At 38.5% G+C, this 26,696-nt stretch overlaps 1 protein-coding gene across 1 annotated transcript in view; it reads left to right on the top strand.

Annotated features, from left to right (window-relative positions):
- Positions 1 to 26,696, top strand: part of TENM3 (teneurin transmembrane protein 3) — a 494,169-nt gene that overhangs the window by 435,990 nt on the left and 31,483 nt on the right. The window contains 5 exon segments of the mRNA XM_017854351.1: positions 407 to 550; positions 4,701 to 4,950; positions 13,312 to 13,544; positions 14,963 to 15,117; positions 15,896 to 16,770. Coding sequence (XP_017709840.1) covers positions 407 to 550; positions 4,701 to 4,950; positions 13,312 to 13,544; positions 14,963 to 15,117; positions 15,896 to 16,770 — 1,657 coding nt within the window.

Raw genomic sequence — 26,696 nt, 5'->3', positions numbered from 1 at the left:
ATTTTCCATAATTTAACACTCCTGAAAACTAAGGAGTTCTAATTATTCAGATGGCAAACATTATTTTTAGTTGTTATCTAATTGCTATTTGAGACTGATCTAATTACTTAACCAGCTGCCCAATCTGGACTTTATTTTGTGCTGTGAACCCCTCATGAAGGGGCGGTATGGGGAAGAAAAACACTCATTTTCTGTTAAATCAGTAGAAAATAATATTTGGAGATCATTTTTTAAAAATCCTGTATATGGTCAACTCTTCTTAAATTAAAAAATAAACTGCTCACAAATAAGTGGAAATACAGTCTCAGAACACAGATGCGAAAACAGCAGTTTTTTCCAAGTAAGAAAATACATTGCATTTCCCCCAGTAGTTGGAAAGCTGAGCTGTGCTTTGTTTGGATTCCAGTGTCAGTTGGATATGAGTATGAGTCGTGTTTGGACCTGACTCTGTGGGAAAAGAGGACTGCCATTCTGCAGGGCTATGAATTGGATGCATCCAACATGGGTGGCTGGACATTAGATAAACATCACGTGCTGGATGTACAGAACGGTGAGCTCTTGTTCATAGACAGCTGACATCGTAATGTATTGTTNTTTGGTTCTTCTTAGACTATTAGGGAAATAAAACATTCTGCAACTCAAATGGGGTCACATATATTGTTACTTGACTTGATGAATATTAGGGGAAAAATGAGTAATCTGAGAAAAAAGCAAGAAGCAAAAGTGTTCCTAGGAGTAGACCTGATAATGTGCTAGCAAATATACTCTGAAGAAACATGTGTCAGATGCCACAAACCAAAAGAGGAATATTTGCAAAATATGACCAGCCTAATCTCATCAAGAATATTATTTATATGAAACACAATTCTGTTGTCTAGACGATGTTTCCAACATTTTGCCCACATACTAGCTGCATCTCAGACAACTTAAAGGGTGCTTTGCCAGAAAAGCAAGACCTTAAGTTAGTCTGTTATACTTTGGCCTCCCGTCCTAAACCATATCATACTAGTACTCTACTTTTACTGATAGCCAGAGAAAAAAGTCACAATCTCAGCAAAATAATCTAGCTCTTGACTTTGCAGAGGTTTTTGGAAGGTTCAGAATGTTGACTTGACAGTATAGTACAATTAAATGTTTATAGTTAATGGTCACTTTTTCAGATTAATGTTGCTTCAATGTTCATTCCTCCTTAAAATAATTTTTTGTGGGTGTTGGAGAGTGTGCATTTTAACCTTCCAAATATATTCAGTCTAAACTAGTTTTCAGACCAGTGCTTGAAAATGCTCTTGCTGAACCGGATGCAGTGGCTTATGCCTGTAATCTCAGCACTTTGGGAGGCCAAAGCAGGTGGATCACTTGACATCAGGAGTTTGAGACCAGCCTGGGCAACATGATAAAACCCTGTCTCTACAAAATATACAAAAATTAGCCATTTATGGTGTTGCACACCTGTCATCCCAGCAACTCAGGAGGCTGTGGTGGGAAAATCGCTGGAACCTAGGAGGCGGAGGTTCCAGGGAGCTAAGATCGTGCCACTGTACTCCAGCCTGAGTGACAGAGTGAGACTGTCTCAAAAAACAAAAAAAGGAAGAAAATGCTAGTGCCTTCCCTCCAGGAAATAATAGTCTGAGAAAATCAGTAGTAAGGAAAAACAAACAAAACAAAAAAAGCAGAAAAACCCTTCCCTGCTTCACTATTTTATAGCAGTGTATTAAGCTCTACACCCCTTCCAGTTATGTCCTGGACATCAGGATGCAGTTCAGTTTGCACCCCAAATTAAGCAGAGCTGCTGTCTAGTGCCACATGCAGCACACATTGAAAAGGTGGGACTCCTGACCAAACAGGGGATTCCAGTGTTCTCTCAGAGCCTCTCAACTCATCAGTGGTGTCTGAAGCAGTAGTAGTCTCATTCTGTTATATTCGTAGCACAAGGTTCAATCATGGTCTTTTAAAATGAGAAGCCATATGCCAAACATGCTAGTAGCTGCTCTTGATGAAATTATGTAAAATTATATTTCACACACTTTGAACATATTTCTGTATTCCTTCAGAAGCCCTCTACAAACAAAACTAGGGGAAACGTCTCTAGATGCCATTTAGTTATGATGAGCATATAGGGTAAAGTTCATAACCAATTAGCTACAAGATTTCACTAAAGAGATTACAAATCAATAGGAAAACTACAGGCATCACTTTAGCTCCTAAAAAGCCCATGCCTCTGTAATTACCATTGTGTGATACAACACAGGATACTATATTCAGGAGGATTCAGCAATGTGTAGATATTCTGTGTATGTATAATATAAATACACATTCTAAACCAGAATAACATATGGTTAACTTCTATTAAAATATCAAGGCAGATGTAAAAACCAAACTTTCCAAAATGCTGTCCTCAAAAAAAAAAAAATGTTCTAAATTATAAAATATATTTAGGCCGAGCACAGTGGCCCACACCTGTAATCCCAGCACTTTGGGAGGCTGAGGTGGGCAGATCATTTGACATCAGGAGTTCCAGACCAGTCTGGCCAACATGGTGGAGCCCCATATCTACTAAAAATACAAAAATTAGCCAGGCATGGTGGTGGGCACCTGTAATCCCAGCTACTCAGGAGGCTGAGGCAGGAGAATCACCTGAGCCAGGGAGACGGAGCTTGCAGTGAGCCAAGATTGTGCCACTGCACTCCAGCCTGGGCGACAGAGCAAGACTCCGTCTCAAAAATAAATAAATAAAATAAAATATATGTTATTTTTAAATGTGAGATAACCTCAGCCACAGGGTGAACAGATTGCAGTTTAGAATTGTATCCAAGAACATTTTGACAAGTAGTGGCTTTCCAAAGTGACATGTGTCTAATTGAATAAACAAAGTGATTTGTAGTCATGACAAGGTGGATGAGCTATAGAAAGACATGAGGGAGAAGATGGAAACATAGATGCTGACAGTTATTCGTGCAGGCACTCTGAAACATGGAAATAAATATTCTAATGTTCATCTTTCTGTTCTGTCATCATAGAGAAGAAGCATGAAGGGCCAGTCGTTCAAAGTAATGACTGAATAAATCAGATGTCGTAGAGCAGTAGTCTGCCTTGTAGGATTCTTCTGATGAAAATTACACAACTGGCTCTTATAGGAAATTATAGCTCCATGATTATCAACTAACGTAATCACAGAAAGAAGAATCTTAGATATCATTAATGCATTCTTTGAATATTCAAGGCAAAATGCATTTCACCTCTTGTTGTGATCTAGCCTTATTTAGCGTATTTTTCTTAAATTTGAATAAACCTGTTTTATTTTCCCTGATTTCTTTATGTAAATTTGCTATGATTATTACATCACCCAAATAGCAAAGCATTAAAAAAGTAATCACAGAATGCACCTAAAATGTGCTGAGCTATAAGGAGAACATAATTATTCTAATTTCTTCTTCACTTTAAAATTATCCCAAAGTGGGGGAAAAAGCACTTTCTCAAGTTTCCTGATTGTGCTTCCGTGGGATTATTCTTTTAACAGTGTATCTGCTAAGAAGTAGAGTTGTTATCTCTGAGAACTGCTTTGGAACATAGAACATTCAATAAATATAATATATGCCTCTCTAAAGTGAAAGCAGCAGGTAGTATATACAGATGAGAACACATTGAGAAGTGTCATAAAATATGCATGGACCAATAGCAGCTGACTACCCCGTGTGCATCACACCAAACTGGAGCCATTGATCTGTATATATCAGTGGCAAAAGGAATAAAATTAGAATCTCAACTCAAATCTAATTTCTAACTATGAAAATATTTAACATTCCTTTGGAATCTTTTCTCCGATTTTCACTGAAGACCATAAAGGAGCAGACTGGCATTTTTGTCTTGATAAAATTATTGGCACTTCCATGCCTTAAAGCAGAATTCACTTTAAATAATACATTGGACTTCCACAACAGTTTTGTTATGTTTGACATTTTAAATAACTGCATGTATATGCATTCTCCTATCAGATGAGAGTGTACGCAGGAATAGTCTTTGACAGCATAGGTAGAGTTAAAAGAAGCCTGTGTTATCATTAACAGCTTTGGAGTTTGATATTTTCTACCTTTGTTTTCCATAAAGTTTGTTAACTTTAAAGAAAATTATAAATTCAAAAGAAACTTATATTCCTGGTGCACATTTTTATTAATTGAATATTTTCAATATTGATTAACATTAGGCAAACTTGTTATTCCCTAAAGAATATTATGTAGAGCCTGTTTTCAAACCTAGTTGCACGTTAAGATCATCTGGAGAGTTTTTCTAAATTTCAGGGCTAAGGCTGTACCTCAGACAAATTAAACCACCGTCTCTCTGGGTGAGAAGCAGGCATGAATACTTTTTGGCAGCTCCCCAGGCCATTTCAGTGTACAGCCATGACTGGTCATCGCTGAGGTTGAGAATTGGGGTTTTAATTCTTCTTAGTCTTTTGTTCCTTTCACCAGACATGACTTCAGTTCACAGTAGACAGCACTTTTTGTGTATATCCTATGTACTTTATCATGTAATATTTTACACTAGGTCGTTGAATACAGTTCTTTCCAATGGACCTTCAAATAAGAATGTCTTAATCCAGACCTAACAGGCATTGAATTATAGTTAAAACAATCATGAACATGTTTGCTTTTCACCTTTACACTTTTTCATCATAAGAAAAAAATGCACTTTATTTCTTCTAGGTATACTGTACAAGGGAAATGGGGAAAACCAGTTTATCTCCCAGCAGCCTCCAGTTGTGAGTAGTATCATGGGCAATGGGCGAAGACGCAGCATTTCCTGCCCCAGTTGCAATGGTCAAGCTGATGGTAACAAGCTACTGGCCCCAGTGGCGCTAGCTTGTGGGATCGATGGCAGTCTATATGTAGGCGATTTCAACTATGTGCGGCGGATATTCCCTTCTGGAAATGTAACAAGTGTCTTAGAACTAAGGTATGTCTTTCCTAAATGTGGGCTTTTAACCAAAGCTCAACCTGCCTTTTAAAAAAGTGTTGAGTCTGATGTACTAATTTATTCATATAAAAATGACCATCCCAAGGTTTACAGTTTCCCCCAGAAAGAAGCCAGATTCTTGCTTACAGTTAGAAGCACAGCACATATATGTTGTCCCATAAGTGTATGAAAGAAGCATAAAGTCACCCAGTATATCAAATATCTTATGGATTTCAGTGAATTTTCTGTGCTCTAAAATGATAGAGCTATGATTCTTAAATCTGTTGTGTTTTCTTTAGAATAACCCTGTGACATAGGCGTAGCTCTTTTACTTCAGTGGTTGAAATTAAGGCATAAAATATTTTCCTGTGATTTCAGGACCTGATATTAAATGAACTAAGGCTATGACTTTTAACTAGAATATGGGGTCCCCAGGTTGGGTTAATCCATTAGCCATAATGACAGTAGGAAAAGTAACATATTGTCTTCGCTTTGTTCATTTAAGTGTGATTTTCAAATCAGCCTATTCTGTACGTTAGTTGGTGAGCCCTAGACTACAGAATTCATTTCCAGTATCATTTCTGCCAAGTTGGCAACTTTCCATACAAATAATTAAATCCCAGAATTCAACTCATTATATTTTAGAAGCCTTTTCTAACTGTGCTTTCTTTTTTTTACCTGTTTTTACCTGCTTCCACCAAGAAATAAAGATTTTAGACATAGGTAAGCATCATACCTTAAGGTTATTGTATATTTTCAAATATCCTTTTTACGTTGCAATGTGACCCTCTAAAATTGTTTTCTAAGAATATTTCATCATGAGAGAGGAAACAGTATCACAGATCATCGAAGGAATGAAAAGTGCTTCATTGGACAATGATTATACAGTATATTGCAAGTTATTTACGTGGTATTATTTGAGAAATTTTTTTCAGTTGGTTCACAAAATAAATTTCATTACAAAAAAGTATAAGGAGTATCTCTGTATAACAAAAATGATTTCCAAGCATTAATTACTGACCGACACAATCTAAGCCATGTTGAACAGAATGAAACCTGAAGCACAGTAGGAAGGTTTGAGAAGGCCTGCATTGTTCCATGAATACCCAGGACAGGCTGTGTTTTATTGGAGACTCTTTAAGAAAAAGAATCTAGAAATATTTTACCTTGGCAAGTTTTTTAAAATGTACAATTATGTGAACATGTGGCTTGGCAGAGTGAGAGACCCCAAAGCTGAAGCTTAATTATTAGCTTCCTGGTAAATTCCTCTTTGCCTATAGTTTATATTTTCCTAAGTTGGAAGAATTACTAGATTTAAGAAGTAATGTTTTCATTGCCATTATTATGGAGGAAATGACTTTCTTCAAAGTGAAGGACAAATATAGTTGAAGCAAATCTATAGACTCAGAAGTGTTTCATGTTCCACTTTCTGTGTACGCGTAGCTGCAGAAGATACAATAAAGACTTGTATGGACACATTGGATTGAAAAACTTTGCGAAGGATAGAAAAAAAAAAGGCGGGGAAAACCAATGTTTTAAAGTAAAGCTAGCAAAAAGCTAGACAGGTTAGAAATGCTAGATCTACTTTGGTCATTAAAATAGCTAATGAAATGATATCAGATGGAAACAATCATATTTTATGTGAGGTCTTTTAGATGAATTAGTCAACAAAAAAACCCCTTTAACCTGTTGTGTAGTGATTGACAACTAGCAAATAAAAACCAAAGTTCTACTGAAAGGTGGATAGCTGTTGCATATCAGGGTGACCAGACGTGGCCCCGTCATCTTTTCCTGAGATCCCCTATTGATCTGATACTCGCAGCTAATAGCTCAGTCACATGCTAAAATCAACACTTCATCTCTCCAGAATACTGAGCATGCAAAGCTCTGCTATCAGAAACCATAGTAGAATATCAAAAATTTTCTTGTCTTGTTTTCTTGGTAGCTGTGTAGAAAAGAGGAAAGACAGACAGGTTGCACACCAACTAAATGTGAAAATGCTGGAGGCAATACAGAAAAAACTATCCAAGCAGCTACCTTTTAACAAGCAAGCCTATTCCATGCCAGGAATGGTGCCAGATATTTTATATTTGTTATTGCAGATCCACACAGCAGTCCTTCAGGGGTATAGGTGACATAGTAAAGGCTCCAGGAGGTTACATATCTTCCCCAAAATACATGCCTAAGAAATGGGTAGCGGACACTGAAACCACTCTAAAACTATGTTCTTTCCACGGCACCACACAGCCAGTTTTTCTGTGTCCCAATGCCTAAGTTTCTAGGGGCTCATTCCCTGGGTATGCAAAAAGTGAGACTTATTTCACAATCATTTTACCTGGTACTTAAAGCCGTAATCTCTCCCTCTGGGAAAAAAATCTATGAGGTTAGAGTTACATCTTTATTTAAACAGTAGGAATTCATTTTGTACTAACTTCTGGTGTTTGGCAGTGATACTATTGTAATCCCTCTCTCATGATCCTCCATAACCCTTCTCCTCTGTCCATCATCCTAACTACATTTGAGCTTCTGCATTTCCTTTATGTGCCATGCATGCAGAGTACACTTTTTGGGTTTTATATGGATATTTAATTGTATGAAATAAATCATGTTAACTGATCACTTACCGCATGTTAGGCACTTTGAAAAATAATAATATAAGACAAAGTACCTATTCTCAGAACTCACCATCAAGCGGGGGAGACAAGGTATATACGTGACAAATTAAATAACATTTTCAGTATCGTTCTTTGACACTTAATCATACCCGTGGTCCATGGTTTCAAATGTGAGAATAGTTCTGTGAAGGAAGAGATTACTGGGAGATGACAGTATGGTAAGGAAACATTTTCTGGAAGGGCTGATATTTGAGCTAGGTCTAAAAATGAAGTTCTGCTGAAACAGAACAGCAAGAAGAAAAGAGGGCAGTCATGAGGAAGTAGAGAAAGCAAGTAAAGTTACTGGGGACAGGGGGAGAGCTGAGCAAGACATGTTCTGAGAGTAATCAGACCCACCTGAATGGAGCAGGGGGTTCATGGTGGTAATCATGAGAGACACAGGCACAAAGGCAGGGGAGGGTCAGATTGCCTGGGGCGTTGAGTGCTCTAAGGAATTATTGTCTCCTGTAGGATACCTGAGACAGTGGAGACCATTTTAGCATCCTGAACAAGTGGCATACGCAAAGTGGCATACTGAAAGGAAGAATAATTTGGTGTCAGAGTTCAAAATGACTCGAGATGAGATCAATTAGAAAGCTGTTGCACCTTGAGATGCTAGATAACCTAAAACAGGATGGTTAGCAGTGAAGGAAGCCAAGCGATAAAGGGAAGGAGAGAATGGAGAGTCTTTGTTGAAGTGATAAGAAAGAGGAAGATGTAGAGAATGTGTAAGGTCTTTGAGCCCAAATCATCAAACATGATCATGTCACTGATAAACTAGGGATTCCATTTGTTTAGTAGGTAATAAAATTGACCTAGCAAAGTCAACATATGTTAGTTCATTGGAACTTCTTCTTTTAGCTTAAAAAATTAAAGTTCTTTTCAGATGCTTCTTCCTGTTTGCCTGCCTGTCGTCATCTTCCCTTTCCTGGTTAATAAGATCCTTCCTGGTATGCTTCTTATCCTCGCTTTCTTGGGCAGCGTAAGAGTCATGAGAGGCTTAGGAACAGGTCATAGGAAGAAAAAGAAATTGAAAAGTGTGTCTAAATCTACAAAAGGAATGGTATTGCCAGTTGTTAATAATTAAAATATAAAAATGCACACTTTTATCCTCTTGTATATTTCATATACTATAAACAGTCTCATTAATTGGACTAATGGGGAATAATAAAATAGTCAATAAAATTAATATAAAACACATCTTCTTATTTTAAAATTCAGAGTATTCTGTTATATCAAACTAATAAGCACCACCAGGATATTACATGAAATAAAAATTCTTAGCTATACTTTAATGAATAGATATAAATATTACTGATCAACATATTAAATTTTTTACATAAATAGAAGCAGCTACAATGCTTTAAAAATGTGTTTCTTTTAGATATACCAAACATTTCCTTCTCTGATGTTTATAGTACTAGTTTGCTAACTAACCCGTTTAATATGTAGTAAATTTTACGTCATCCTTGTTCTAATTCTCACACGTTCCAAAATTTTAAAATTACATTAATTAATACCAGCCAAAGGGCACTTAAACATGTAGAACTAAAAATCAACTTTGTGAATTTTATATTGCCAATTAAAGGATCAAAGAAAGTGTCAATCATAAGTCTGTGAATTTGAATCCATTAAAGTTTAGATACCAAATTATAAAATTTTATTCAGCACTCCTTATTGACTTAATATTTAAAATCCAGCAGACACGGAAATATCACACCCCCAGTCGCTGCTTGCAATATTCTAAACAGTCTTTCGGTTACCATAAAAGAAGTCTTTTTACTTTTCTCTATAAATATATTTTTTATGCTTCTTCAAATGTCTTGTGTTCTAAGGACTGTGGCACAGTTTCCAACTCAAAAGATAGAAGTGCTAATAATGTCTGTTCTCTGGCTTGTTCTTTGTGAATATTTCTCTAGTCTAAGAAGGTTGAATTATGACAAAATAAATGAGCAAATCTAGCCTGCACTTACCACTGGATCTGTGTCTAATTGAATGAGACTGTAGAGAAGATGTCTTGGTAATTGTGATGGTCTAGGCAATTCAGGATGAGTTAAGAATCAAGGTGTAAATACTAAAGGTTCTTAACTTGATCTCAGTTTCCTTGGTTTTGCTATTAGTCAAAATTGTAATATTTCAAACCTTTCTGAAATAGCAAAATCTCAATCAATCACATAAGGATGCTGCTGTGCTTCTGCTAAGCAGAGATTTCCCAAAACCAAGCATTTGGAAAATCCCCATGCTCCAGCTGTTGGCTGCAGCCTGTTTCGGTCATGGTAGCCTCACGTTTTCACACTAGATAGATCAGTGACCTAAAAATTCACCACTCATCGTACCCACACACCCGCCTCTTTAGTGCTTTGGGTTTTCAGAACGTTGGACAGCAAGCACTAGCTCACCCTGTCAACTCTCTCTGCTGAAATTAGGTGACCTTGAATCCCAGTCCTATGGCCTATGATTCAGAGCTTCACTGCCACCAGTCTGTCAACTAGAAATATCCAGACTCACTTTTTTTCCTTTTAGTACTTCCATGCTGATCCCTCTTTTCATTTAGAAGAGACCAGCATCTAACAACCAGCTCTAATTTACCATGCTGGCCTGCGCTGCTGGGAACTTGTCAACGTCTCATTTCCTCCCATCCTGTGCAGAATATTTCCAGAGGCTCATTCTCTTCTCAGGGCCACATAGACTCCCTCACATTTGTTCTTCTGAACAGCAGAGTTGCATCCAAAAGCGCAGCTTTCGTTTGTCAGACATTCTTAAAGCCATTGACATCTGTTGCTTGATGGAGAAATGTCTGTATCTTCTAGGAAGGAGATGCTTCAGGACAGGAAATAAGCAAATATAAGCACCACTTTGGGCATTCTCTTATTACTTCCCCATTAGAATAAAACTGATGACAATAAAGGCAAGCTTATGACTTGAATGTCCGTTCGTTTTTGCACCAAGAAAACTCATGTCCCATAGCTAAGAGGATGCCACCACCGTTGAAGCTGCCCCCTCAAAAATCGGTTTGTTTTTTCCCAAAATGAAGGCATCCTGAGGAAGTGTGTATGGCTCATTTACTGTGGATGAATCATCACTGTTCATCATTACTCTCTAAACAATTTAAAGTGGGTATTTTAAGAGAAGTCTTCATTACTTTAATAGTTCAGGATATTATAAACTGCTGTTAATAACAGCAGAAGTAAGAAAACAAATTTAAATCTAGTCAAGTTTAGGTTTAACAAATTTAAACCTAAACCAAGTTTAAACCCATTTTTTTTTCTTTTAATGTTTTCAGAAACAACTCATACTTTGGTTAATTATTGTATTCCTGCACTTTCTAAGGTTATAAGGCAAAAGACACTGCACTGTAAGAAGCGACGGGGCAAAGGCGAGTATAAGGACGGTTAATTCTTAGTGAGTATGTAGTATGTGCTAGGCCCTGTTCTGAGGATCTTACATATATTAGTTCATGTAATCCTCCCAGCATCCTATGAACTATGTATTATTATCACCACCTTTATAGGTAAGGAACCTGAGGCACAGATAAGTTAGGCAACTTGCCCAGATCATACATTTAGTGTTAGTGATGAAGTTAGGCTTTAAACCCAGTCTCTCTGGTACAGAGTTCATACTCAAAGATGCACACTGATAAGAAAAAAAATACGTGTGTATGTATACACATGAGTGTATGCATACCATGCACACAGCTGTTCACAGTTAACTGTATAGTCAAGGAGGTAGGAAAGACTAAAGGAACCTCTCCAATGTCATGTCTTTCAAAGCAGACTTAGTTGGTGGAGTTGCAACTCTGTCACCAATTATATACACCTGAAAGACCAGCTCTGGCAACATTAGACTGTTTATAGAAAGGAAAAAAAAAAAAAAAAAAACCTGTAAAATTGCTCTGAATGTTATATTGATACGTAACTCTTCACTTCTTACAAAGTAATAAACTACCACATTAAGGGATGCAATATGTGTTGCTGCATTTAAACTTTTAGGCATCAACTTAGGAAAATGATATAATAACACTTAGCATAGCAAGTTGATCATTTGGCATAACCCAGTTGTTCTGAAATGTTCTTCTTGCATAATGACTTGCATCTTTCTGAGTTCTTCATCTTTTTACCATTTCACACACATTTACACACTCAAGACCTCTTGCTCTAGTCTGTCTTTTGTCACTCAAAGATATTAAAGGCTGGAAAGGAGATCCCAGAGCTGAAGGTAGTCAAGCCTTTGTATGTCTTTGTGTTTCTCTGTATACTAACATCACAGCCAAAGAGCTCTTCAGCGCTCCACAAGGCCTCTACAGTCTCCATGTGTGATCTCCTGTCCTCCTGTAACAACATGAGAAACACTTCAACAATTTTAAGAGTAGAATCTCTTACAGGAATGATAAAGTACATCTATTCAGCACTTAGAAGGAAAATCGTTAAGTAGTGAAAATGTTTTATTAGAACCCAACTTCATTAGTAAGGAGGAGACTACTGCGTCACTATTAGAATAAAACTATTCATATAGGTAGATTTCTTCTAAACATTTTAGATGTTCACAAATAAAATAAATGGAAGCAAGCATATAACTCTGTGTGGTGTGTGTGTGTGTGTGTGTGTGTGTGTGTGTGTGTCTGGCTGCATGTGGAAAGAGGGAGAGGGAGAGAGAGAATGAGAATTAATTAGTATAACTAAGTTCGTCATCAGAAGATCAATGGAGTTTGATAGATTCCCATCATGTTGACATCTTGGTTGGGACACCAAATCATTTAAATTTAAATTATTTTTCCGATCTTTTTCAGAAAGTAATCTTTGCACATGTACAAGATTACATTAATTTTAAGAATGTGGCATTGAGTGTTTGTAAGGATATTAGCTTTTTAATTCCAATGATACGTCATAATTTGTCCCCTCCTTGATAGTGTTGGGCTTACCATTTTTTACAAGTAATTTTACAAAAAATGTTTTACATTTGCATTTCTTTATATTTATAAAATTGAGGCACTACATTTTGTATGTCACTAAATTCATAGGCAGATTTCAGAGCAGCTCAGTATATGAACTTTAGAAAGAAAACTGAAGGATCCAGCATCCTAGCTCACTGCCACAGGCCACCAGATGAGACTCCCCCGTATACTTGAATGACCTCATTTTAACGTTTAACCCCATAGGACAAACATTGGCACTTTTCTGGATTATGATAGAGCAACCGAGACAGACAAAGTGCTCATTTCTTCAAGGGGAGGGTGTTTAGTTTGAAAGGATAATACCCTATGGCGAGGTATGAGTGGAATCAGTAGCATATTGTACTTATAGGAAAATTTGATGGAGACATCCTTCGCCTGGAATAAACTTTATGTCCCTCATTCAGGGGCATTTTTTAATGGCTTTGCATTGAGCAAAAAAGATTTAGAGAATTTTTTTCTTTGTTTTAGGCTAGACACATGGTGCCTTTTAAAGGTAGTATTTTTAAGATGACTGTTAGTAAATTGTTGAATCCTCAGCATCAGGCAAGGAAGACAAACGGTAATATCAGAGAAACCCTACCTGTGAGCACATTCTTTTAAGTCATTATTAAATAGACAGTACTATTCATGACTCATCTTTGATCATGGATTCTAGACTAGAATCAGTTTCTCATGAGCTGTTTTATTTTGCTTTTAATTTCCCTCTGTGTATTAGGAGTAACTCCCTTTGATGTTTATGTATGATCCTTTTCACAGCAGCAACCCAGCTCATAGATACTACCTTGCAACGGATCCAGTCACAGGAGATTTGTACGTTTCTGACACAAACACCCGCAGAATTTATCGCCCAAAGTCACTTACAGGGGCAAAAGACTTGACTAAAAATGCAGAAGTCGTCGCAGGAACCGGGGAGCAGTGCCTTCCGTTTGACGAGGCGAGATGTGGGGATGGAGGGAAGGCCGTGGAAGCCACACTCATGAGTCCCAAAGGTACTGGCAGTTGGCGATTTGAGGATTTCTTTTTATTTGAAAAAAAAAAAAAGGTAGAAAATCCATTTAGTGCCTTCTCATGTTTAATGCTGAGTCTAACTTTTTACCTTTGACAGTGTTCTGAAAAGCTGTTTCACATCTAGGGTTTTTAAAAGCCATGTAGCATGAAACTGCTAGAATCCTAACTTGGTTTTACAGTAAATATTAGGTTCTTGGCATTCTTTATTATCATACCATTTTTTCAGCTCTTCAAAGAATGAAGCAACTACTCTGTGTAATTCAGGTCACATCCTGTTAAACTTCAAGGAAGTATCCAAATTCTTTCATAGTCCTGGAATTTCTTTGTCGTGAATGAGTCCCAGGCTTCTTTAAAAACCATCACTAAGCAACCCTATGAGCCCTCACCCTCTTTGGAGCTGTTCAACTTTTGTTTCTATGCCATGGGAAAAAATCCTTGCTGTGAGGAATTTTTGGAGGTAACAAGGGCTAAAAAATTCTACGTGATAAAGGCTTTTAAACCAGGCAGGACTGACTCTTTGCTCATGTATTATGCCACTCAATACAATGCTTTTGGTTTGGGGCCTTTATTTTTTTCATGATAGCTACTGACTATTATGTGAACAAGGACTGGAAAAAAATATCTGTACTGAATTATTCATCATAGAAAATTTCATTGTAACAGGGTCAACAAAACACTAACCTTGGCTTAGATCTATTTTTGTTAGAAGAATATGGTTGCTGTGTGTTTGGAATGGAATTTGAAGCTGGTTCTATAATTTATAGACCACAGATTATAAATTATAATCATTATAATTTATATTTGAAACATACAGGTATTACCTGTGTGATTCATATACTCACAGGAGATTCTGACAAAATTGGATTATTTCCTTACTGAATTTTTTTCTTTTTCTTTTTCTTTTTTTTGAGACGGAGTCTCGCTCTGTCACCCAGGCTGGAGTACAATGGCGCGATCTTGGCTCACTGCAACCTCTGCCTCCCGGGTTCAAGCCATTCTTCTGCCTCAGCCTCCTGAATAGTTAGTTGGGACTACAGGCTCACACTGCCACACCCAGTTATTTTTTTGTATTTTTTAGTAGAGACAGGGTATCACCAAATTGCCCAGGCTGGTCTCGAACTCCTGAGCTCAGGCAGTCTGCCTGTCTCAGCCTCCCAAAGTGCTAGGATTGCAGGCGTGAGCCCCCATGTCCTGCCTCCTTACTGAATTTTTAATTTATTTGTATTATAAATGCCTATGCTGGTTTTTTTCTAATGTGTTTGCAATCTGCAGCCCTACCTGCTACCTATCACCGATGTCGTCACTGGGGTTAAATAATTGAGTTTAATAATGGGCCTAATAGTTAATCAAAAGTAACCATTTTTGAAAAAGTACTAATACCTGCTTCTCTCAAATACAGGAATGGCAATTGATAAGAATGGATTAATCTACTTTGTTGATGGAACCATGATTAGGAAAGTTGACCAAAATGGAATCATATCAACTCTCCTGGGCTCTAACGATTTGACTTCAGCCAGACCTTTAACCTGTGACACCAGCATGCACATCAGCCAGGTGCTCAACACTGAGCTGGCTCGTTTGTTTCTCCTCTGGGTGACTTGACTTATTCAGTCAGTAGACTGTGATGGCACCATATTAAACTGCATATATCATGTGTTGCAGTGGTTCTGATAGGGCAGTTCCATCTACATGTATCACAGGAGCTAATAAAAAGTGATTTTCTTGTGTAATTCTGCATTTGATGAATTCAATGGGATACAGAACAGTTATCACTAAGAAATGCTAAGCATTTGTAATAAAATACCAGTAAAGTAGCAGCATGCAGATATTCTAAAAAGAACCAAACAGCTTAAATCTCTAATCTTTTGATTGCATGAGCTCCTTGAGTAGTAGAGAGAACCCACTATGATTAGTCCCAAGGGACTTATATTTAGAATTTGAAAGTTTACTATTAGGCTGATTGAAAACACAAGAGAACACTAATCTATTCATAACCTAGAAAGCCCCAACATTTGGTAGTTATTGCTGCCATAGGAACATGTGTGTTCATAACTCATTGATATCTGTTGACTCACTACTTAGAGGCTTATTTGCTATTTGCCTATAACTAGCAAATCTTACTGTGGGCTGAATTTTAAAAGAAAGTGTTATTTCTTATATTTATCTTCATTCATTACTTTTTGGTTTATTTTACTGAGGCTATTGAAAAAACTATTACAAAACAGTTTATCTCAGATTAATGCCAATTTCCCTGAATGGTCTAATTTACTCTTCTGGCGAATTAACTGTGGTGCAGTGACTGACTAACCAGGCCATTTCTTGTTTTGTTTAGGTACGTCTGGAATGGCCCACTGACCTAGCCATTAACCCTATGGATAACTCCATTTATGTCCTGGATAATAATGTAGTTTTACAGATCACTGAAAATCGTCAAGTTCGCATTGCTGCTGGACGGCCCATGCACTGTCAGGTTCCTGGAGTGGAATATCCCGTGGGGAAGCACGCAGTGCAGACAACACTGGAATCAGCTACTGCCATTGCTGTGTCCTACAGTGGGGTCCTGTACATTACTGAAACTGATGAGAAGAAAATTAACCGGATAAGGCAGGTCACAACAGATGGGGAAATCTCCTTAGTGGCCGGAATACCTTCAGAGTGTGACTGCAAAAATGATGCCAACTGTGACTGTTACCAGAGTGGAGATGGCTATGCCAAGGATGCCAAACTCAATGCCCCATCTTCCCTGGCTGCTTCTCCAGATGGTACACTGTACATTGCAGATCTAGGGAATATCCGGATCCGGGCTGTGTCAAAGAATAAGCCTTTACTTAACTCTATGAACTTTTATGAGGTTGCATCTCCAACTGATCAAGAACTCTACATCTTTGACATCAATGGTACTCACCAATATACTGTAAGTTTAGTCACTGGTGATTACCTGTACAATTTTAGCTACAGCAATGACAATGATATTACTGCTGTGACGGACAGCAATGGCAACACCCTTAGAATTAGACGGGACCCAAATCGCATGCCAGTTCGAGTGGTGTCTCCCGATAACCAAGTGATATGGTTGACGATAGGAACAAATGGATGTTTGAAAAGCATGACTGCTCAAGGACTGGAATTAGTTCTGTTTACTTACCATGGCAATAGTGGCCTTTTAGCCACTAAAAGCGATGAAACTGGATGGACAACTTTTTTTGAGTAAGTATATGAAAATTCTACTCTGATTATAAAATACTGTGATACAATAATATCATCTATAATAACAATATAAGCTTAAGGGCTGAAGGATTCCGTGTTTTTTTGTTTTTTTTTTTTTTTTTTTTGAGACAGAGTCTCGCTCTGTCGCCCAGGCTGGAGTGCAGTGGCCGGATCTCAGCTCACTGCAAGCTCCGCCTCCCGGGTTTAAGCCATTCTCCTGCCTCAGCCTCCCAAGTAGCTGGGACTACAGGCGCCCGCCACCTCGCCCGGCTAGTTTTTTGTATTTTTTAGTAGAGGACGAGGTTTCACCGTGTTAGCCAGGAGGGTCTCGATCTCCTGACCTCGTGATCCGCCCGTCTCGGCCTCCCAAAGTGCTGGGATTACAGGCTTGAGCCACCGCGCCTGGCCGATTCCGTGTTTTTGAGAACCTACAGCTTCTATAGTTTTTGGATCCCGGCTGGGCACAGTGGCTCATTCCTGTAGTCTCAGCTCCTCCGGGGGACTGAGACGGGAGGATTGCTTGAGCCCAGGAGTTCGAGGCCACAGTGAGCTATGACTGTGCCACTGCACTCCAGGCTGAGTGGCAGAGCCAGAACGTATCTCTAAAGAAAAAAAAATTAGATTCCTCTTTCTGAGAAAGAAGACAAAATTGCAAGATACAAAGTTAGATGCAGGGCCTCGGAAAGGGGAGGGACCCATGTAAGGGGGAAGCCCACAGTTTAAGTTTCAGTTGGCTTCATGGTCAATTTACCTTTACTTAAGGATTAGCATCTTGCTTCGAAGGGACCTAACATCTTAGGAGCAAACCTTCTGAGAAGCATCCTGCAGCTGTGGTTTGGGGCATAAAGCCTTTGGCTCTAGGTTTGCCCACCTGATAAAGCTGACTATACCAGGAGCTTGCATTGAAGAAAAACTTCTAAAACATTTACAGTGAACTTTGCGGATGACATAAAAGGGCTTAAGTTCTTGTAATCAGTTACCGGAGAAACCACACTGTGCCTCAAAGAACCTTACAACTAAATGAAGTCAGGAATTGCCATTTGTTGCCTGAAAGCATGTGAAGAGGTAGGAGGCTCATTCAGCCAGGGTGTTGCAATAGATAGCATGGAGTGGTGGCCCGGGCACTGTGCCTTCTGAACAGTCACATCTCAGGAGTCACTGAGAGTGAAGGGAGAGTCAGCTGTTGTGTATGTTCTGGCATGTATAAACGCGTTCTCAATTTTGCTTGTTCACTTCACTCAGCTGTGCAAGCCATGAGGTGAAATGAGATGTGCAGAGATGGCATGTTGACAAATGCAAAATAATCTTTGAAATGAATCCTGAGTTCCTTAGTGTGATTTTCACCGTGATATGCTGAAGCAAAAGTATTTCTTTCTGTAGGAGCACACCTCTGAAATTATAATAAAAGTCAGTAGAAAAAATGACTCAATATACAAATATTTTCTGTACAACTTTTCTGGAACGTATCTTATACATAAAGCTTAGTTCTCCTGTAGCTTGAATTGCTTTTCTTTTTCGACAGATTCTCTTTTAATAAAATGAATGTTACCCAGCAGCATGATTTTGTCAGAGGAACAAACCTTTTCAATTGAATTACATTAAAATTCTGTGCTTAGCATTCCTTTTGCTCATTTTAGTATCGCAATAGGAAAGGAATAAATTGGAAGTTAATGGAAAGCACTTCCTTTGCACTGTTTTCAAAGTGATAGCAGGCTAGACTGCCAACGAGGCAAAAAAGAGCAGAGGAAAAGTGCTGCCATCAGATGAGACTGGGCAGGAGAGCTGCTCTGATTATGAGATCTTCAGGAGACAGTGGCGGCATTGGTAGGGTTTCAGTTTAGTTGAAAGCAGGGGAAACAGAGAGAAATAAGTTTTTAGTAGAGTCTACTACTCAAACCCTGCTCTCTGGGCCATTTTTGAATGTGTCCTTATTCGTTTCCAGGAGTTCATCGTATGGGTTAGTGCTGACACTTGAACTTCCTGCAGCAGATACAGTGGTTTGCTTCTGGCCTACAAATGCATTGTAATCAAGTTTGGAATATTAGAGAAATTTCACTGGTGGAGCTAATGTGGGATAGTATAAACCAATTTGGATTTTTTTACCTGTTAAAGAAATGATACTGCAAAAAAGAAGATATATTTCTCTATTAACACATAACCTCCAAGAATTTCAGACTTAGGAATCAGCAGACTGGCTGAAGTAGGGGTTAGGTTGGCAGGCCAATCTTGTATATAATGGGAAAACATTATTTTAAAGAATGAAAGGTTTTAATTAATTAAAACCATCAAAAGCACATTTTCACCGATACTGACTCATTACATTTCTTATTTAAAGTATATCTATTAAATCTTAGAACTAGATAAATTGCTGTAAGGGCAACTAAACTATTCCAAAAAGCATTATTAAAATATCTTACCAAATATCACCCTCACAATTTTATCTATATGATATATATATCATACATAAGAATATCGTAATTTAACAAACTATTATTTAGAAATGACTTTTCTAATAAAATTAACAGAAATGCTGCTTTTAAAAACCAGTGTTTTGTTAATTTTCCTTATAAGCTGTCTACAGCAAAGACGACTAAAAAATTTCTAAGAAACCTTTATGCATTTTTCAAAATAATGTGTTAAAAAAGAGCACTTTAACCCAAGGAATTCAGAATGATCGTGTCAGAATGACAAATGATCATTTTTTTCTTCCCATACATTCTTGTAATTTGGCTGTGAAAGAGCAAAGGCCCGGCCTCTCCTAAGGGTCAGAAACTTTAAAACACATTCAAAAGGAAATGCGCAAAAAGGAAAGGGTGGGGGGAGGTGTCATTATCAGGCCGCCCCTGCAGAAGCCCTGTCTGTGTTCAGACACAGCAGCACGTATTGTCTGTGTAAGTTTGAGATTGTTAATGGGCAAACTCAACCCCTGTCGCTACTCATCAGAGCCTTGACAACAGAGTTTCTGCTGCTTGTCTCCTGACCTGGTGGTGCGGTGGGATGTGAGCATCCTAATAGAGGCAGCGGGGGGCCTCTGAGTCCCTGTCGGAATGCCTTTGTTTTTATAGTTATTGGTGAACTGGCCTACTCCCAGAATATTAGTACGTATCTGTAATATTTCCCTTCATTTTTTAGAGTACCATGTGTCTATGTGTCTACTTTAGACCTTACAAAGGGTAGCCAGTAAGTTCACAAAGAAGGGATTTGACAGGTTTGACAATATCCGGAGTGTTACCAAAACCGCAACGAGATTGTGAAAAAAAATTGCCACCCCCCCACTGAAAAACACCTGTTTTCTATGACTTTCATGACACCAGTCCCTTGAGCACTGATAACATGCTCTATATTCATCTTCCTGCACAAATACCTTGCACAGAAAAGTTTAACTTTTCAACTCAAATTCCCATTCGTATATGGCCAGCTTTCTAACTAGCCTGGTGTCTAAAAAGCATTGAGATTAAAGCTTTTGTAGGATAGAAACAGATGGAAGAAGATCTGGAATCAATAAATTTGCCTACTGATAAAATATACTTGTCATAGTTCCTTCCAAAGAAATTTTAAAAGAGAATTAGTTCCAATTACTTACCTTACATGTTTTTCTTTTATTTTTTTCTTGGTACAAACTTTAGTGTACCATTAACATGTCACAGTATTGGTATGAGTACAAAATGAAATGTAAAAGTATTTCATTCCACCACTCCTGGAATGTTGCTGTGCATATAGAGCTCTCCCAGTAGCTATTTGTTGAATTAAGAAATAGAAGAATAAATCAAAGTTGTAGACAGGTCAGTGTTTATTTGCCGAGAAGAGTCTGGTAAAACCAAAAGCTGACATTTGCCAAGGCTCCACTGAGAGAATACCTCTAAATGCTCTTTTGCGTTCTAAGTTAGTTCACACCTCCGTACCAATAGTGAATGTTGAAAATGTTAACATTACCCATTTTATTACTGATTTTAAAATATTTACCCAATATTGCATGTTTGCTCACTGTATTTTGCTTTATAAAATAAGGACTTCCTCAGTTGATCTTGTTATTCCAATAATTAAACCAAACAAAATTTCCTGTTGATAGCACTTACTTCTGAAATGTTGGTGGTAAGCACAGAAAACTTATCCCATGCAAATACAGTTAAAGGATATTATTGTATCTGGTATCAGAAAGGATTCTAGGAGAAGAAAGCCTGATTCCTGATAAGTTTTTATCACCAATAAAGTAGATAGGGTGATTCTTCAGGGTACACAGATGGGGTTTCTTTAGGATGATAACTGTCATTTTGAAAACTAGAGATATCACCTGCTATTTGGCAGCAGTTTCTCTCCATGTTACTTGTAATTATTATGTCCCTATTGTGATTCGTTAGAGAAGTGGCCAATATTTTTAGGCATGCTACTGGATGGTGTGGTGGGAAGGCTACATTAGGTATCAGATGGTTTCTAACTCAGCTTTGAAATCACTGAGTTAGACTAATATGTTTCATGGGCTAAATAATTATTCATTACTGACTGAGTAAACCATCTTGGCTCTGACCTCCTCTTCCATTGACTTGCTGGCCTGTGGAAAGGACCCCAACTAGCTAACAGGGTCCCCTTGTGTGAAGACACCGTGTCTTCAGTTAGTATTAGGGACTGCTTCATGCTGCTTTTCATACCACCTTAAACAATGGCCATACACAATGATTCCTTAGCCAGAGTAATTCCAGGGAAACTACAAAGATCTCACCCGCTAAATATTTATTATTTAAAAAGTTTATGCCCCAAAAGAAACCATGGTTCTTACACTCAAATGCACAAAGAAGGGAAATCCAGTGTATTGGATTGGGGAATAGAATACGTTATTTAATAGTAAATGGCATTTCACAGTTCTCTGCTTGCTTACCCACATCAAATACAACCATTTGGGCATATCTAGAGGCTCTTCTGTCTGGTTAAAGAAGACAACATGAAAAAACTATGAATTCTGGCCGATATGTACATGCAAACCAGCAGGTTAGTGACTTTTTTTTTAAATCTTGGGACTTTGAATATTTGGAGCTCTGTATTTGTGGAGCTGACTCTGTGATCTTTTGTGAGCTATATTCAGATTCACAGAGCAAATCAATGAGTGTCAGCTTTTACACATTTATGTAGGTATATATGGGTCTCCGGCTTCTCATTTGGGGGGTTTATTGTCCCTCATTCAAGCTTTGCAATTTCAGAATGAGCTTCTGAACCATTTCTTTTTAATGAACTTAACTCAGTGCCCATGGCAAACGCACGACTCCCACTGACATCCGTTCTCATGCTGTAGGAGTGCCTCAGAGAAGGGATCCCCGAAGAGGAAAGACAGGCGATGTGAACAGCGCATGTGCTACACCTAAGCCTATTTCAAGTTCAAAATTGTATACCAAAAGCACAAATAATTCAGGAAAACGCAATGATAATTATTCATTAATTAGAAAAGATATCATTAATTAGAAAAAATATGCCCATTCTTGTTGACACTGAATCCTGTTTAAACGGCCTGACTGCGGTGCCATGCTGTGTTCTCCTTACAGAAGTGACCATGGTAATCGCTTCTAACGTTAGAGGAACTATAGAGGTATCGGCTGGGGGCGGTGGCTCACGCCTGTAATCCCAGCACTCTGGGAGGCTGAGGCGGGCGGATCACATGAGGTCAGGAGTTCGAGACCAGCCTGGCCAACATAGTGAAACCCTGTCTCTACTAGAAATACAAAAATTAGCCGGCCATAGTGTCACTCGCCCATAATCGCAGCTACTCAGGAGGCTGAGGCACGAGAATCGCTTGAACCCAGGAGGCGGAGGTTGCAGTGAGCCAAGATCAGGCCACTGCACTCCAACCTGGGTGAAAAGAGTGAGGCTCCATCTCAAAAAAAAAAAAGAAGAAGAAGAATTAGAGAGGTATCTTCCACAGGACAAAACTGAGAGGATATCCTTTCCTTTGATAGGCATTTGCCATCCAGCCCTAAAAACTCAAACACTGAAACCATGCATCATTATTATTTCTGCCAAAAACTGAGCAGCCCACTTTATAGATACACATACACACACTTATACACACACACACGTAAAAATGGTGCTCAGCCACCTGCTTTATTTTCCTTTTCCTTTCTTCATGGAAGAAAACATTTAGGAGTTTAAGAATGATTTGTAAGAGATTTTATCAGCAGATCACTTAAAATCATGGGAAAATTCTATTTTTGATAGAATTTTAAATAATTGGTTTAGTAGAATCAAATAGTTTATTTCTATTTTTGCTGTTTGGTTTCATTGCTTAATAATTTTGCTTTAAATTATTAACCAAAACGTGTATTTCCAGGGACATCAATTTAAAAAAATGCATAGGCAAATTTCTAAAGTGGCTGCTAGATATTTCAAGCATTAACCTGAACACTGTTAAGGCAATACTTTTATTAATACTTGATCTATTCCAGTTCCCTTCTGCAGTGTAGTTTTTAAAAACCATTAGTTCTGCCCAGGTTTCAAAGGAGAAAAGGAACTGGGGAAATAGTATGTTATTCAGATTACTCAAAAAATTACACAAAAAATAAGTCAGATTTTCTCAGTTCATCAGCTGTGTCCCTGGAGTGTGTTGATAGTTGCAAGGTTGAATTAACTCTTTCAGGGTGTTCCATTTGGCAAATCAATGTTCCCCATGTGCTAACTTGTTCCATAATGGTTCGAGAGTAAATGCAGCTTCCACAAGTGTCCAGTTTCCTCTTTAAACTCATTATGCAACTGTCTAGATTAGACAGATGATTTGATGGCCTCATATCTGTGTGCATTATCAGCTTCCCTTCCACAGTGATTATCAGGTGATTTACCCTAACACTAAGCTGTGTACACCAGCCATTTAAAATGATTGATAATAAAGCAAGAAGTTTACACATGGACAATGAGTGCAAGAGAATGTTTCATGTTTTACAATCACAGAACTAAAGATTGACAATTGGGTGTTTTCTAGAGACTTTCCAGCATCTGTGGCTCATTCCTCTGACCTCAAAATAAAATCAATGCCAGCAGCTCTCACTCCTGGATTCTGTAACTCCTTAGCCTCCCAGGAAGGTGTTCAACACAGAGAAAGTCCTTGGCCTATGTCTCAGGATCCTAGAGTGGTGTCAGAATATCTTGAGGCTGCAAACACAGAACCAGCATGGACACTGCACTACTCTTTGGAGCTCTCTCCAGGTTGGGGAAGGCAGTCTATGAAGGAAATAGGATGGTTGAGGATACTATCCACATGCTTCAAGTCACTCTAACTCCTCACTTAGCAACACTGTCCTTCCCCACCCCATGATCACCACTACCACTTCTTGTAAACACACATACTGACACACTTCAAAAAAGATTTCCTAGACTTCAAGTTCATCCCAAAGTTTGCTGAATCTATGGTTCTTCAAGAGAGACCCCCACAACTTCTCGAAAATATTGATGTAAAAGAATACTCCTTTGTAGTGCTTTCTAAAACTACTTTTGTTCTCTTTAAGTGTATTTTAAGAGTGTAGGTCTGATATAACTTAAGATTTTCCCATGACTGGGCTTTTAATAAAAAACAGTGTATAAAAAGCAAAGGCTGAAAAACTTATAGTGTATTTTAAAGTCGTTAATTGATTAAGCATTTAATGAATGTAAGTCAAGCATCAGCTAGAAGAAAGACCTCATTCTGTTTCAAACTCTAGAAAAGAAAAGATGGGGCTGGGTGCAGTGGCTCACGCCTGTAATCCCAGCACTTTGGGAGGCCGAGGCGGGCGGATCACGAGGTCAGGAGATCGAGACCGTCCTGGCTAACACGGTGAAACCCCGTCTCTACTAAAAATACAAAAAATCAGCTGGGCGTGGTGGCGGGCGCCTGTAGTCCCAGCTGCTCGGGAGGCTGAGACAGGAGAATGGCGTGAACCCAGGAGGTGGCGCTTGCAGTGAGCCAAGATCATGCCACTGCACTCCAGCCTGGGCGACAGAGCAGGACTGTGTCTCAAAAAAAAAAAGAAAGAAAGAAAGAAACGATGGAACCAAGTTCTAATAAAGGCAAGCATAAGCCTTGCCAAAATTAGAAGAAAGTACTGATTTATAGAGGATGATGTTTTTAAGCTAGGTCAGTTAGCGTTATAGTAATAAATAAAGGTTACAGGAATGTTTTATCTGGAGGAGCAGAATGTGAGTATCTAAATGGATCCAACTATTCCTAGAGAAGTCAAAAAATATACAGCATGACTAAACCTCAAACCTTTAAGCCTCAAGGAAGGTCAGAATGGGTTTATGCAGTGGTTATTTATAATTTAGAGCTAGTGAGAAAGTTTATGCCCAGAAATTTATCTTCATGTTCATATCTGTGTATGCATATCCAATGAAAGATTAGTTCATTCACCCATTACTAATTTAATAAAGATTTCTAGTTTTTTCACTTAATTTTTAAAGTGTACCTCATTCTCCTTAACACAACAATTAACCACAAGCACAGTTAATCCCATATGGAACTGGTCCAGGCAACATGAGCCTCTGAGAGGCCCTGTTTCCAAAAGCAGCTATGCCACCTAAAAGAAAATGAAAGTCTTTTCCATGCTACATTGCAAAGGCAAACAGATTGACAAATTATTAAATTATTTCAAGACTCTTAGGCTTTGATAAGTGGGAAGTTTTCTGTGCTTTTTGATCATCAAGCATTTCCTATTTAGACCCTAATTTCCTGGTTTTCATTTATTCGCTCATGCGCTCATTCATTCAATAGGAATTTATTATGTGCCAGGTACTGGCCTTAGGTGCTGGTGAATGCAGAGCTAGATGACACATTCCCTGCTTTCAGGGAGCTCAGAGTCCACTGGGAGAGAAAGACAAGTAAACAGTGATAAGAAGGGTAAGTGCTAAGATAGTTGTTGGACAGGCCGTGCAAGTACAGAGGAAGATCATCTAAATCCGATTGAGAATTGGGGACAGGATGAGGCAAGAAAAACTTACCAAGGGAGGTAATTTTTAAGATCAGTGTTGCAAGTTGTGAATAAAGGCTACCCAGAAGAGAGAGAAAGAGACTTCTAGGCCAGAGGAAAGCATTTACCCAGGAGCAGAACGTGCCAGGCTTTGGAAAGAACACACAGCTCGGAATGACAGGAGCATCGAATGTGTTAGGGGAGGAGGGAGATGAAACCAGGAAAGGAGATGGTGCCTCTGCTCAAGCAGAACTTGCACCGCTAAGAGTTGGACTGTGTTGGATCTTCCCTCCGGGGTAGGCGGATCTCTATTCAAGGAGTTTAACGGGGACAGCAACACAGCCAATCTAGTGACAATGTAAGGATAGATTTAAGGTAGAAGAGTAGGTTAGGAAAGGAAAGTTAGGAGACAGTTTAGGTCAGTCAGTCATTAGGAAATGAAATGTAACTTGCTGTCTGAATGTAAGAGGTAAGGGAGAAAGAGGATCGAGGATGAGTTTCTGTTTTCCCAACTTAGGTGACTAGTGGATATGGAGATACAGGGAAGAATTGTGCGTTGATCAACAAAAGATGAGTTCAGATTTGTAAATTATGACTTTGAGAGTACCATAGCACAGTCTAGCATGTGATAAAAAAAAAAAAAAATGTCTGATTGGAACTTAGGAGAGGACAGTTCCAAATATGTGGACACCAGAGCTATTGAGAGAGCCGAAGCTATGAGTGTGAATCAAATCATATTGAAAGGGAGAGTAGAAGATCTGGTTACAAGTGGAAAAAAAAGGTGCAAATATGTGAGTTTACAGACTGGAGTTTCCTGTGGCTTCATAATAAAAGACAACAACTGTGTTAATACTCAAGGATCCACTTTCTCCTACTGGATGCTCTATCCCTCATTTTTTGAAATCTTCCAATCTGTGTCTTCCCTTGTATTTTGCATCATTTTCTGTATTTGATCTTCTTTCTTTGCTCCGTTTTGCTCCTTAACTGCCCAAATGTGGTCATTCCTCTGCC

The sequence above is a fragment of the Rhinopithecus bieti genome, unplaced genomic scaffold (genome assembly GCF_001698545.2).
Source record: "Rhinopithecus bieti isolate Rb0 unplaced genomic scaffold, ASM169854v2 scaffold_38004, whole genome shotgun sequence".
Lineage (NCBI taxonomy): Eukaryota > Metazoa > Chordata > Mammalia > Primates > Cercopithecidae > Rhinopithecus > Rhinopithecus bieti.
The sequence above is the reverse complement of the archived record's forward strand: the minus strand, read 5'-3'. Positions and strand labels throughout refer to the sequence as shown.